Source organism: Bos mutus, chromosome 1, assembly GCF_027580195.1.
Source record: "Bos mutus isolate GX-2022 chromosome 1, NWIPB_WYAK_1.1, whole genome shotgun sequence".
Lineage (NCBI taxonomy): Eukaryota > Metazoa > Chordata > Mammalia > Artiodactyla > Bovidae > Bos > Bos mutus.
Window position 1 is genome coordinate 69945569 of NC_091617.1, and position 12821 is coordinate 69958389.

Consider the following 12821-nt stretch of genomic DNA (forward strand, 5'->3'; position numbering starts at 1 on the left):
CCTGACACTGCTCAGCATTCATTTCAGTACTTCTAAGTTACAACAGAGAGTAAAGATACTAACACAAATAGTAAGAAGTAACTATAAATATCTTCTATATACTGAAAATATATATAGATTTGTGGCTATAACTACCTCTTATTCCTGAGAGCTTGCCTAGGTTGAGTCCAGCCCTACATTTACAGAATAAAAACCATAGTAATCAAGAAAGAAATGAAAAAGGATTGGGGAAAAAAGGAGAATTGGAGAACTTAAAGAGAAGTAAGGACAGATGCCAACAGGACTTTGTATTCATAAAAAATGCTCATGCAGTTTCTGTTTTATTCTTTTTAATGTTCATTGAAGGACAGTTGCTTTACAATGTTGTTAGTTTCTGCTATATAGCAAAGTCAATCAGTTATACATATATCCCCTCTTTTTTTAAGATTTCCTTCCCATTTAGGTCACCAGAGAGCACTGAGTAGGGTTTTCTGTGCTATACAACAGGTTTTCGTGAATTATCTGTTTTATACATAGTAGTATATATAAATCAATCCCAATCTCCCCATTCATTCCACTCTCTCCTCCCCACCAAGTATTCATAGAGTTTGTTCTCTACATCTGTATCTCTATTTCTGCTTTGCAAATAAGTTCATCTGTAACATTTTTCTTGGTTCCACATATAAGCAATACTATACGATGTTTGTTTTTCTCTTTCTGATTTACTTCACACTGTATGACAATCTCTAGGTCTATATCCATGTCTCTGCAAATGGTACTATTTCATTCCTTTTTATGGCTGAGTAATACTCCACTGTATTGATGTACCACATCTTCTTTATCTATTCCTCTGGCGATGGACATTTAAATTGCTTCCAAGTCCTACTACTGTAAACAGTGCTGCAATGAAAACTAGGATTTGATGATCTCCAAAACCAACTGCCCAAAACAGGGAAAGTGTCTAGGATACATATTAATAATTTATGAGGCCAAAAACTGCTAACTAATGATGTAAACTAAGTATACAAATAAAGAGTATGGGCTTGGAAAATAATACAGAAAAGTCTTCTTTGGAAAAACTTGGAAAACTATCAATATCAATAAAGATAAAATTAAGTGAAGAGCATCTCCCAACTTTGGATATTTTTGTTGTATATCAATCAGTAGTATCATAGGTAGTGTACAGACTGATAGAAAGGAAAACTTGGGGGAAATTCTGAAGACTATTAAAAATGTGACAGTCTGACATTATCTGGGCCTCTGAAAAAACAGACAGGATTATAAACCAGCTCAAGTTAATATTTTATCCTCTTTGTTCCTCTGTATCTCCAGCTATGATGATAACAGCCCAAAATGTGTATCACTATTTCTCCTAGCTATGACAAAAATACTGGGAAATAAGTATACAATAAGAAGAAACAAATGAAATTTTATGGGGTACATTATCCTCTCAAATAGAATAGCAAGGGAGATGGAAGGAAAACCTCTCTCAACTAGCTTTTCCAGGTAAACCAAGGGAAGAATATAAAGTAGGTGGGTATTTCATAAATACAACTGAATGTTAAAAACAATAGTCAAACAAAAACATAATTCATTATTTACTTACAAGGAGTTCCTCTGCTGGCTTCTTCCATAGTTACCCTGACATAGGGCTTACTAAAGTCTACTTCAATTTCATCAGAAAAAGGCGCTGGCTGCCGTAAACCCTTAAGAGGAAAATGAAGGAAAAGATAAATTCAATAAAATGCTCAAAAAAAATGGTAGCTTGACAGAACAGTTATTAAACATGCTATGATTAAAATTTTTCCTAAATCTTGGTAACTTTAAAAAGGAAAAAGATATAAGCATTCCAAAATGACAAGTGAAAGTACAACCTTTTACCAGATGGGCAAATCATGGCATGAAAAATAAATGTCTTGATGGTGATTTCAGCCACCATGGTGGACGGTGGCTGGGAAGCTACACATAGTCCCAACCAACTGGGTCCAGAATGACAGCTCCTCTACCAGATGGTAGAAGAGCCAACCCTGAACTATGTGATGAAATTGCCAAAGTTCACAAGTGCATTTTCTTACCACTTAGTTGAAGTGGTACGGAACTGGGAAGGCAAACAGCTGCCATATTCTTTAAGTAGAATCATCACTGTGTAATGCTTTACACTGTAAATATGTTCTAATTCTCATTTACAGCCCTGTGAGGCAGGTAGTATGATAGTTAATACCCTCAATTTAAAGATGAGGAAAATGAGGTTCAGAGAAGTTATATGAATTGCATGTAATTACTCAGAGGCAAAGCTGAAATATGAATACAGGTATGCTCTTTTCCTCTTTGGAGGAAAGTCTTACTTAGGAGTTTTTGTTACATTTATTTCTAAGTATTTTATTCTATTTGATGCTTTTGTAACTGTTTTCTTAATTTTATTTTTGGGTTGTTCCTTGCCAGTATAGAGAAATGCAATTGATTTGTTAAGTGTGTATGTATCGGTATGAGTAATTTCAGTTGATTCTCATCTCCTGTGGCTTTGTTAAACTCAATTATCAGTTCGAGCAGTTTGTTTGATAGATTCCTTAGGACTGTCTACATATGAGACCATGTTGTATGTGAATAAAGACAGTTTTACTTATTCCTTTCCAACCTGAATGTCTTTAATTTCCTTTCGTTATCCCTTATTGCACTAGTTGAAACCTCTAGTACAATGGTGAATAGAGATTGCAAGGACAAACATTCTGGCCTTACTCCCAGTCTGAGGGGAGAAGCATGCAGTCTTTCAACATCAAGTATTAAGTTAGCTGTAGGTTTTTCTTAGATGTCCTTCATCAGATTGAGCGATCTCTCTTCCTTTTGTAGTTTATTGAGAGGTGTTTTGGGTTTTGTTTTTTTGGCCATGTCAAGCAGTTTGCAGGATTTTAGTTTGCTAACAAGGGATAGAACCAGGGACACAGCAATGAAAGTACTAAGTCCTAATCACTGGGCCACCAGTGAATTAATTCCTTGTTGAAAGTTTTTTAATGAACAAATGTTGGATTTTGTCACATGCCTTTTATACAATATAGGGACAATCATATTTTGGTTTTTTAAATTAATTATGGTGTATGAGATGCATTGATTTTAGAATGCTAAGCCAATCTTTCATTCTTGAGTGAGATTCTTCTTGATCACACTGTATAAATCTTTTCATATGTTCTGGGATTCAATTTGTTAATATATTATTAGGAATCTTTGCATCTAAGTTTATGAGGGATTTTGAACTATGATTTCTTTTCTTGTTCTATTTTTGCCTGGCTTTGATATCTGGTCTCATAAAATGGATTAGGAAATGTTATCTCCTCTATTTTCTGAAAGTGTATAGGGTTGGTATTACTTCTTCCTCTAATGTTTGATAGAATTCACCAGTGAAGTCATCTGTGTCCAGCTTTGTTTTTGTGGGAAGATTTTCTTAAAGACAATGCAATATTTTTAATTGGGACAGGTCTATTCACATTTTATTTTTTCCTTGGGTCAGTTTTGGCAATTTGGCTCTTTCTAGGAATAAGTCTGTTTCACCTGAATTGTCACATTTTTTGGCATGGAGTTGTTCATAATATTCCCTTACAATTTTTTAAATTTCTGTTGGGTTATAGTGATGTTCACTTAGAATTTTAAATTCTACACAGATCACATCATGACTGGGATAAATTCAGAAACTTGGAAGACACTTTTAATTTCAGATAAGGATATATTTTTAAAATAAGGTTTTAAAATGAAAATATATTTCTTTTAAAGATCACTTATATAAGCTTAGTTTAAAATATGCTAAAGCTATAAGAAAAAGTCATTTTTAGGAAATTTGTGTGTGTTATCTTTTTTTAGATGTTTTTAAAAAGAGGTTAAGAAAAGACCAGGGAGGGCTTCTCTGGTGGTCCAATGGTTAAGAATCCGCCTTGCAATGCAGGGGACACCAGTTCAATCCCTAGTCCCAGAAGATCCCACATGCTGTGGGGCAACTAAGCCCATGTGTCACAACTACTGAAGCCCACGCACCTCAAGCCTATGCTCCACAACAAGAGAAGCCACCACAATGAAAGGCCCAAGCACCACAACTAGAGACTGAGCCCCCACTCAACACAACCAGGTCCACACACAGCAACTAAGACCCAGCACAGCCAAAAATAGAATAAAATTTTTAAAAAAGAGTAAAAAGACAAAGATCATAAGAAAAAAAAAGAACAGACCAAAATGTGCGATTTTCTGAAGTAATTAAGAGATTTACTTACAGATTAAATTGAAAAAAACAATTTATCCTCTAAAAGTTAGTACTCAAAGAGATATCTGACAGTAATTTGTGTTTCTAAAAGGATATGCTAGTCACAAAATAAGATATATTCTATGATTCCACCTATATAAAGGTCAAAAACAGGCAAAACTAATCTATGGTGAATAGAAACCACAGAACAAAAAAAAAAATCTTGGAAAAGCAGATACTGACTAGCAGGGGTGTGAGGGGGTCTTCTGGATGTACTAGTTATTACATGGATATGTACACATATAAACATTTATTGAGCTGTACATCTAAGGTTTATGCATTCTACTGTATATAAGTATAACTCAAAAAACAAATGCCATTCAGACATAAAAAGGAATGCAATACTGATACCTGCTACAACATGGATGAACCTTGAAAAAATCATGCTAAGTGAAAGAACCAGCCACAAAAGACAACTTATTATATGATTCCATTTATCTGCAATGTTCAGAATTGGAAAGTTCATGGATAGAAAATAGATTACTGGTAACAGTGGGCTGGAAGGGTTGGGGAGAAATGGAGAGTGACAGCTAACAGGTACAGGGTTTCTCTCTGGAGTAATGAAAATGTACTAAAATGTATTATGATGATGGCTACACAGCTCTGTGAACATTTTAAAAAGCTTTGAATTGCACACTCAAAATGTGTGTGTGAATTATAATGGTGTAAGAATTATCACAATGAAGTTGTTTATATAAATAAATGCTTATATATAAAATATATGAAATAGAAAAAATTATGCTTATTAACATTAGTACGTGTAGATGAAAGACAGCCTTACTGTGTTCTCTGAAATAATTCAAATGTCCAACAACTGATGAATGGATAAACATAGTAGTATGTCTATACGGATTCACTTTTAAAAAGGAATGAAGTACTGATAAGCACTATCACCTGGATAGACCTTGAAAACATTGTGCTAAATAAAAGAAGCCAGACATAAAAAAGGCCACATATTATGTGATTATACCAAATGTCTATAATAGGCAAATCCCTAGAGAGAGAAAGTAGATTAGTGGTTGCCAGGGTATAGAGGGAGGGGAGAATGAGGGAATGATTGCTAATGGGTATGGGATTTCTTTCCGTGGTAATAAAAATATTCTGGAATTAGACAGTGGTGATTTAGTGTTAAAACCACTGTGAATTTTTAGTGTTAAAAACCACTGAATTGTACACTTTAAAATGATTAAAACAGTGAACTTTGGGCTTCCCTGACGTCTCAGTGGGTAAGAATCTGCCTACAATCAGGAGACATGGGTTTGATCCCTGGGTTGGGAAGATTCCCGAAGGAGAAAATAGCAACCCACTCCAGTATTGTTGCCTGAAAAATCCCATGGACAGAGCAGCCTGGTGGGCTACAATCCAAAGGATGGCAAAGAGGTGGACACAACTGAGCGACTAAGCACAGCACAAAATGGTGAACTTTATGCTATGTGAATTTTACCTTAATTTTAAAAGATACATTAAGTATTCTATCTTTAATAACTCTGTTTCTTCAATCTTCCTTGCAGAAGGCAAATGCAGCTGTCCCTTCTGGCTAGAGTTTGTGCTGAATTGATTCCTCCTAAGTATAGAGAATGAAACCTAAGGTTCTTCAGCTATGGCAGATCAGCAAAACCTTTAACTGTCTAGAGCTGCCTCCAGTTAGAATGAGTAGTATTTAAAAAAACAAAACAAAACAAAAAAACCACCCTATTATTATCTTCTCAGAGAAAAGTGTCACTAAAAGCTGAAATTTATAAAAGTAGGACCAAGTATTTCTTTGTACCTATGTTCTCCTAAAACAAATCTCCTTTATTTTAACCTCAAATGAATCCTATGGAATATTATAGCTTTCAAGTCTTCTGATTCTCTGGTAGCAAAGTACAAATGAAAGGGCAAGCCTTTAGGACCCGAAAATCGTTAGATCTAAATTCCAGCCCTATCACTTAATAGCAGTGAAATCATGGCAAGCTTCTAAAGCTTTCATCTTCTATAAAATGGAAGGCAGTAAAACCTGCTCCATAAGTTTGTTATGAGGATTAAATAAAATAACATATGCAAAGTAACTAGTACAGTGTTTCACATACAAGTAGTCACTCAACAAATCTACAACATTAGCTCATTCTCTCTTCCATGTTATAGAACACAGGTTTATTTATGCCAACAAAATTAACTAATTTGTATTAATCTAAGAGGTTAGCTTCTAAATGTTATATAAAATTTCTAAGTTTATGCAAATTATAACTAACAGTGCGTGCTAAGTCTCTTCAGTCATGTCCAACTCTTTGTGACCCTGTGGACTGTAGCCCACCAGGCTCCTCTGTCCATGGGATTCTCCAGGCAAGAATACTGGACTGAGTTGCATGCCCTCTTCCAGGGGATCTTCCTGACCTAGGAATCAAACCCATGTCTCTTATGTCTTCTGCACTGGGAGACGGATTCTTAACCACTAGCCCCACCTGGGAAGTCCATAACTAATAGTATATACTGCATGCATGCAAGCTGAGTCACTTCAGTTGTGTCCGACTCTTTTCAACCCTATGGACCATAGCCCACCAGGCTCCTCTGTCTAAGGGATTCTCCAAGCAAGAATACTGGAGGGGGTTCCCATTTTCTCCTCCAAGGTATCTTCCCAACTCAGGGATCAAACCCGCGTCTCATGTCTCCTGCATTGTCAAGCGGATTCTTTGCCAGTAGTGCTACCTGGGAAGCCCAGCAGTATATACTACTATAGTATAATACTATAACTAATAGTATTATAACTAAAAATTAAAACTTAAAATGATCATCATTATCCTCCAAATTATGAAAGAACTTCTAAATGCAATATTGCTTTCATAAAAACTTTCTCCTGACTGTTGTTGTTGTTTAGTGACTAAGCCATGTCCAACTCTTTTGCAATCCCACGGACTGTAGCCCACCAGGCTCCTTTGTCCATGGATTTCCCAGGCAAGAATACTGGAGCGGGTTGCCATTTCCTTCTCCAGGGAATCTTCTGACCCAGGGATCAAACCCACGTCTCCTGCTTGGCAGGCGGATTCTTTATCACTGAGCCACCCAGAAGCACAAATTCTTTATACTTTAAGACAAACTAGCCATAAAGTTATCCTTTAATTTTTCCTCCTTAATTCTTTTCTCTCCTTTATATCCATTCTATCATGACCTACAAACCCAGCTACCAAATACTTGGTGACACATCCTATTCCTTGCCCTGCTCTCAAGGAAAGCACTTTTTTTAAAAACTAGTTGAGATCTGAGTTACAGAGCTCTATATTATGTTCACATCTCTCCTCCCAGTAACCACTGCCATGCAGGCACAATGTAAGTATGTCATAAAATCTTGTTTGTTCAACCCAAATATCAACTAATGAGAGGATAAATAAAATGTAGTATGTGATTTACAATGGAATGTTACTTGTCAATAAAAACAAATTAAGTACTGAATATGCCACATTAATGAATCGTGAAAACACATTCAGTAAAATAAGCCAGCCACAAAAGACCAGCTATTGTGTATTGCCATTTATCTGCAATGTCCAGAATAGGCAAATCTATAGGAATAATGTAGATTAGTGGTTTCTAGAGGTGAGAGCTTGGGAGGAAATGGGAAGTGACTGTTAATGGGTATGGGGCTTATTTTAGGGATAAGAATATTCTAAAATTGGTTGTGGTGATGGTAGCACAACTCTATGAATATATTAAAAACCATTGAGTTGTACAGTTTAAATGGGCAGATTTGTGATCTCAGTAAAGAAAAAAAATCTTGTTTTTTCTACAGAGTTGAAAGAGATTCAGAGATAGAAAGCATATGTGTACAGCAGAGATTACACACAAGTTTATTTAGCAGATACTCCTCATTAGAGTCAGTCCAGCCTCTTGGGTGAGTGAATCTTTGCTCATCAGCCCTTGATAAATAGCCAGTGTATACAAGAGAGGAACGTGAAATAGGTAGCAAGCCATTACTGATTTGTGACATGAATATATGAAGCAGAGTAACTAAAAACACTGAGATTCTTCAGATTCTAAAAACCAAGAGATTTAACTCTTCTCAGAGCCCATTCCACTAAGATTCATCTTCTTAGGTCTATTCCTGGCTACGGTGATCAGCTCAGAGTATTACCTTCTTGGTTATAGCTTGTCCCTACTACAAGTGAGAATGCTGAATTTGTGCCTACCACCATCTCCTAAACCTGAATTCTCTAAGAAACATTCAGAAATTAACAATGCTCTGTTTTGTTGACTGCTGAGTCATTTTCTGAGTTTAGCTGCTGTGGTATAAAGAATAATGTTCTCCTAAGGATGTGTACATCTTATGTTCTCGAACCTGTGACTATGCTATCTTACATGGCAACATGGGCTTTGCAAATGTGATTAAAGGATTTTGAGATAGATTGTCCTGGAATAGCTAAGTATGTTCATCCAATGTAATTACAAGTCTTTACAAGTGAAAGAAAGAGGCAGGAGATTCAGAAGGAGATGTGATGACAAAAGCAGTGGTCAGAGTGTTGTGACTGCTAGCTGGTCCCCTGAGCAAAGCAATATGGGCAACCTCTAGAAGCTGGAAAATATAAGGAAACAGTTCTCCCCTAGAACCTCCAGCCCTACCAACACTTGACTTTGGCTTTCTGAGACCCATTTCAAACTTCTAATCCCCAAAACTATAAGATAATATATCTGTATTGTTTTACACCATTGATTAAATTTGTGGTTATTTGTTACAGAGAAACAGGAAATGAACACACTTGCCCTTAGCATCATCATTAACATCAGTCCTGGAGCATAAACCTCCCATTTGTGAAGTCCAGTTGCTTTTACTGCTCAAGATAGTATATTGGCTTGGAACAACTGTTACTTATGTCAGAGTAGAAATGTTTTTCCTTCTGGGTTATGAAGCTCCAAAAGTAACCAGTGGAAACTGCAGTTTGATCAATGGCTAGTGGTTAATATAGGTACAAAAATACAGAAACATGTGATTCTGTTACTGGGATTTTATTTTTTTTTATTTTTTTATTTTTTGACACTTTTTTTTTTTCTTTAATAGAAAATTATTTAATTAGTATACATGTGTTCCCCATCCTGAACCCTCCTCCCTCCTCCCTCCCCACACCATCCCTCTGGGTCGTCCCAGTGCACCAGCCCCAAGCATCCAGCATCGTGCATTGAACCTGGACTGGCATCTCGTTTCATAAAACATGGATTTCATAACATTGTGTACCAATAATAACTCCAATTATCTATAAATATTCTTTGATATGCTTTCCAGGGGAAGTTTCAGGAAGGGTACCAACCTGAGACAGGATCAAGAGTTTGGAAAGCAGTCTTTCATCAAATGTTTGTAAGTGGTTAGGAAATACAAAGATAACACTTCAGAGATAAAGGAACATAAGGTAGGCAGTAGTAGAAAAAGGTTCTTATCTAAGATATAATTAGTAATGGAGTGGAGCAGTGATATAACAGAAAAGACAGTAAGACACAGAAAACTAAACAAGAGATGATACCAAGATCAGATCACTGCCTGGGGCTACAATTTCTCTATTTCATTACTTTGAATTTTATCATTTTTTTGCCTAATATACATACAAACTCCAAGTTTTCCTAAAATTCTTTTTTCAATTCCAGTGTAAAGTTCTTACAACTGAACTCTGAATTATAATCTGCATATGATTTCCAACAACTGTCGGAAAGTCACTATTCACACTTACTGTTCATTCTTTCCATTATTTAAGAAGACCTGATAAGAAGTAATATTGATATCATCAGTGTTATATCACTTTCTACCTTCCCCCTGCAAGGTTAAGAGTTCAAAAAGAAATCTCTTCCTTACTTACAATTGCACAGCGTGGCATTTTTGAAGGAATTCCATCTTCTTCTGTTGCCCCATTGGGTCCAGGTGTCTCTTTCCTCCTCTTCCTTGTGTTGACTTTGGCTGAATTCTGTGTATCCATCTTCTTTTAGCTGGTCATAAAAAGTGAAAAGAATTTTTTTCTCACTGGGGAGAAAATTTCTCAATGACAGGGAAAAGCACACACTTCACAAAGATGAACCAAACGCATCTGATAAAAAAGAGCAAAGCGTCACAAAAACCAGGCTCTAGTAGAAACACTGAAATGCCTCTCTGTGGAACAATGGCCACAATTAATCATCTGGAGCTTGGAAATTACAGCACAAACAATACTAACTATTTATTTCATACCCTGACTGCATGCAAAACACTGGAAGAACTTGGCTGAGAAAGTTAGTTATACAGACTTTCACTACTCTTGCATCACATCCCTAGGACACCTAGAGGTCTTACAGGTGCAAGGAAATGTGAAAGGTATGTCTTTGGTACAGATGGAGAAAGAGTCTTTTTTAAAAAAGAAAAAAAGATGGCCATCAGCAATTACTGGTTAACAAAGTCTGGATTTCTTAATTCTAAATGCTCTGTATATTTCAAAGACTACTTGTCCAGAGTTAGAGGTATGAAAATTGTAGAGTAAGTATACTTGTGAGCTTCTCTGGTAGCTCAGCAGTAAATAATCTGCCTGCTAATGCAGGAGACTCAGGTTTGATCCTTGGTTTGGGAAGATGCCTAGAGAAGGAAATGGCAACCCACCCCAGTATTCCTGACTGGGGAATCCCACGGATAGCGATAGGGGAGCTTGGCAAGCTGTTACAGCCCAGGGGGGTCTCAGAGTCAGACACAACTTAGAAACTAAACAACAAACATACTTTATCTTTTAAATGTCTTTCCTTTTCCTTTTTCAATACTCATTTCCCCGTCCTCTTTGAGAGCCTTAGCACCTTAAACTTGTTCACAATCCCCAACTACTAAAACCCCACCCAGGCTTCTTCCCCCAAGGAAAATTTATTTATTGTTGTCTCATTTAAAAGAAAACATTTAGCAACTATTACAGAAAAGTTCTGAATATTTGATGTTTTATGTTTGCTGCTGCTGCTGCTAAGTCGCTTCAGTCATGTCCGACTTTGTACGACCCCATAGACAGCAGCCCACCAGGCTCCCCCGTCCCTGGGATTCTCCAAGCAAGAATATTGGAGTGGGTTGCCATTGTTTTATGTTTAGGTGACATAATTTTTACAATTAAATTTATTCTTGATAATGATAAAATTTTAGGTATCAGCCAGGAATTAGAGAGAGAGAGGAACTTCAATGATCAACTGCCACCTCTGTCCAAGATATAATGACAGATGGAAAAAAGATCCTCAGAACACAAGTGGTAAACAAAACAAAATACTAGACAGAATGAGGACTTTCTACTCTGTCTCTCTGCCTCTAATAAGCCCTCCTGAATAAGATATTTATTTAAACAATTGCAATCGTGCCTTATTTTCTTTCCTCTGGCTAAATTCCAAAGAGCAATGTGACAAGATCTACAAGAAACCTGACCTAATTCTTAGAGACTGAAGGAGACACCTCATGAGTCATGGCTAAGTATTAGCCTGATATGAAAAAAATGTCAGAGTCTAAAGTGAAAGATGAATACCACCCAGAAACTTCCTTTCATCACATATTCAAATTCAAATGTCCTTTCATCACAAATTAAAATAAAAAGGAAGAAGAGAATTATATACTTAGTAAGTTTTTCCAGTGATGATGATGAGTGATTTTCATGATTGTTATTAATTATTCTTTTGAAATACCGAGAATTCAGATTTACTACTCTCATCTCACTGATCTGAGTGGTCTGCTAAGAATGCCTGATCAGTCCAATTAATGACCGTTTCTAATTTGCAAACAAGATTTTGCTGCAAATATCTGTTAAATTCTCAGAGTAGGCAGACAAAATCCATTATGAGAAATATAATCAGCAAATGGTGTCAGGTAGCTCAAAGATCAGGCAGTCAATAATACTGAGTATGTATTGTGTACAATGTATTATAATTTTTACAGTAAAAGCTATTTTCTCAAGCAGACTTCTTCAATCAATGTGAGGAAACCACATTTATGATATAAAAATGCTCCTTAAGATTCTAAAACCACTGGGGGAAATTTTGTTTGGGAACAGGAGTTTACACAGTTTCAAACTCTCTCTCCATCAATGACTTATTAATTACAAAGTAAAGCGAGTTACCTTTAAAGTGAAAAAAAAAAAAAAAAAACTCTTACCTAAATAATTAAAGCTAATTAACATCACCAATAATGCTTCCTGATACAAGGCACTGGGGTCATATTATCTGCCAAAAACACATAACCTATGTACTTATGAGGAACAATTAGACAAACCTCAACAATTAGACAAACCTCTACAAAACAAGCCTGTATTCTTCAAAAAAAATGTCAATCATGAAAAACAATGAAAGGCTGAAGGACTGTTTCAGGTTAAAAGACCAAAGAAATGACAACTAAATGTAATGCATAATTCTAGACTGGGGGAGAAATCGTTATAAAAGATAGTTATTAGGACAACCAGTAAAATTAAAATATTGGTTGTATCAGATAATAGTATGTATCAATGTTAAAATAAACTTCCTGAAGTTGATAATTACACTGTTACGTAAAAGACTGTCCTTTTTTTTAATGCTGAAGTATCTAGGGACAAAGGGTTATGATCTCTGATCATTGCAACTTATCCTTGGC

At 36.0% G+C, this 12821-nt stretch overlaps 1 protein-coding gene across 1 annotated transcript in view; it reads right to left on the reverse strand.

Annotated features, from left to right (window-relative positions):
• PCYT1A (phosphate cytidylyltransferase 1A, choline) overlaps positions 1-12821 on the reverse strand; it is a 49524-nt gene that overhangs the window by 19654 nt on the left and 17049 nt on the right. The window contains exons 2-3 of the mRNA XM_005897806.3: positions 10072-10198; positions 1586-1685 (exon numbers count right to left, since the gene is read on the reverse strand). Of these exons, the coding sequence (XP_005897868.1) occupies positions 1586-1685; positions 10072-10188 (217 nt within the window). The 5' untranslated portion in view covers positions 10189-10198. The remainder of the gene's footprint in view (positions 1-1585; positions 1686-10071; positions 10199-12821) is intronic.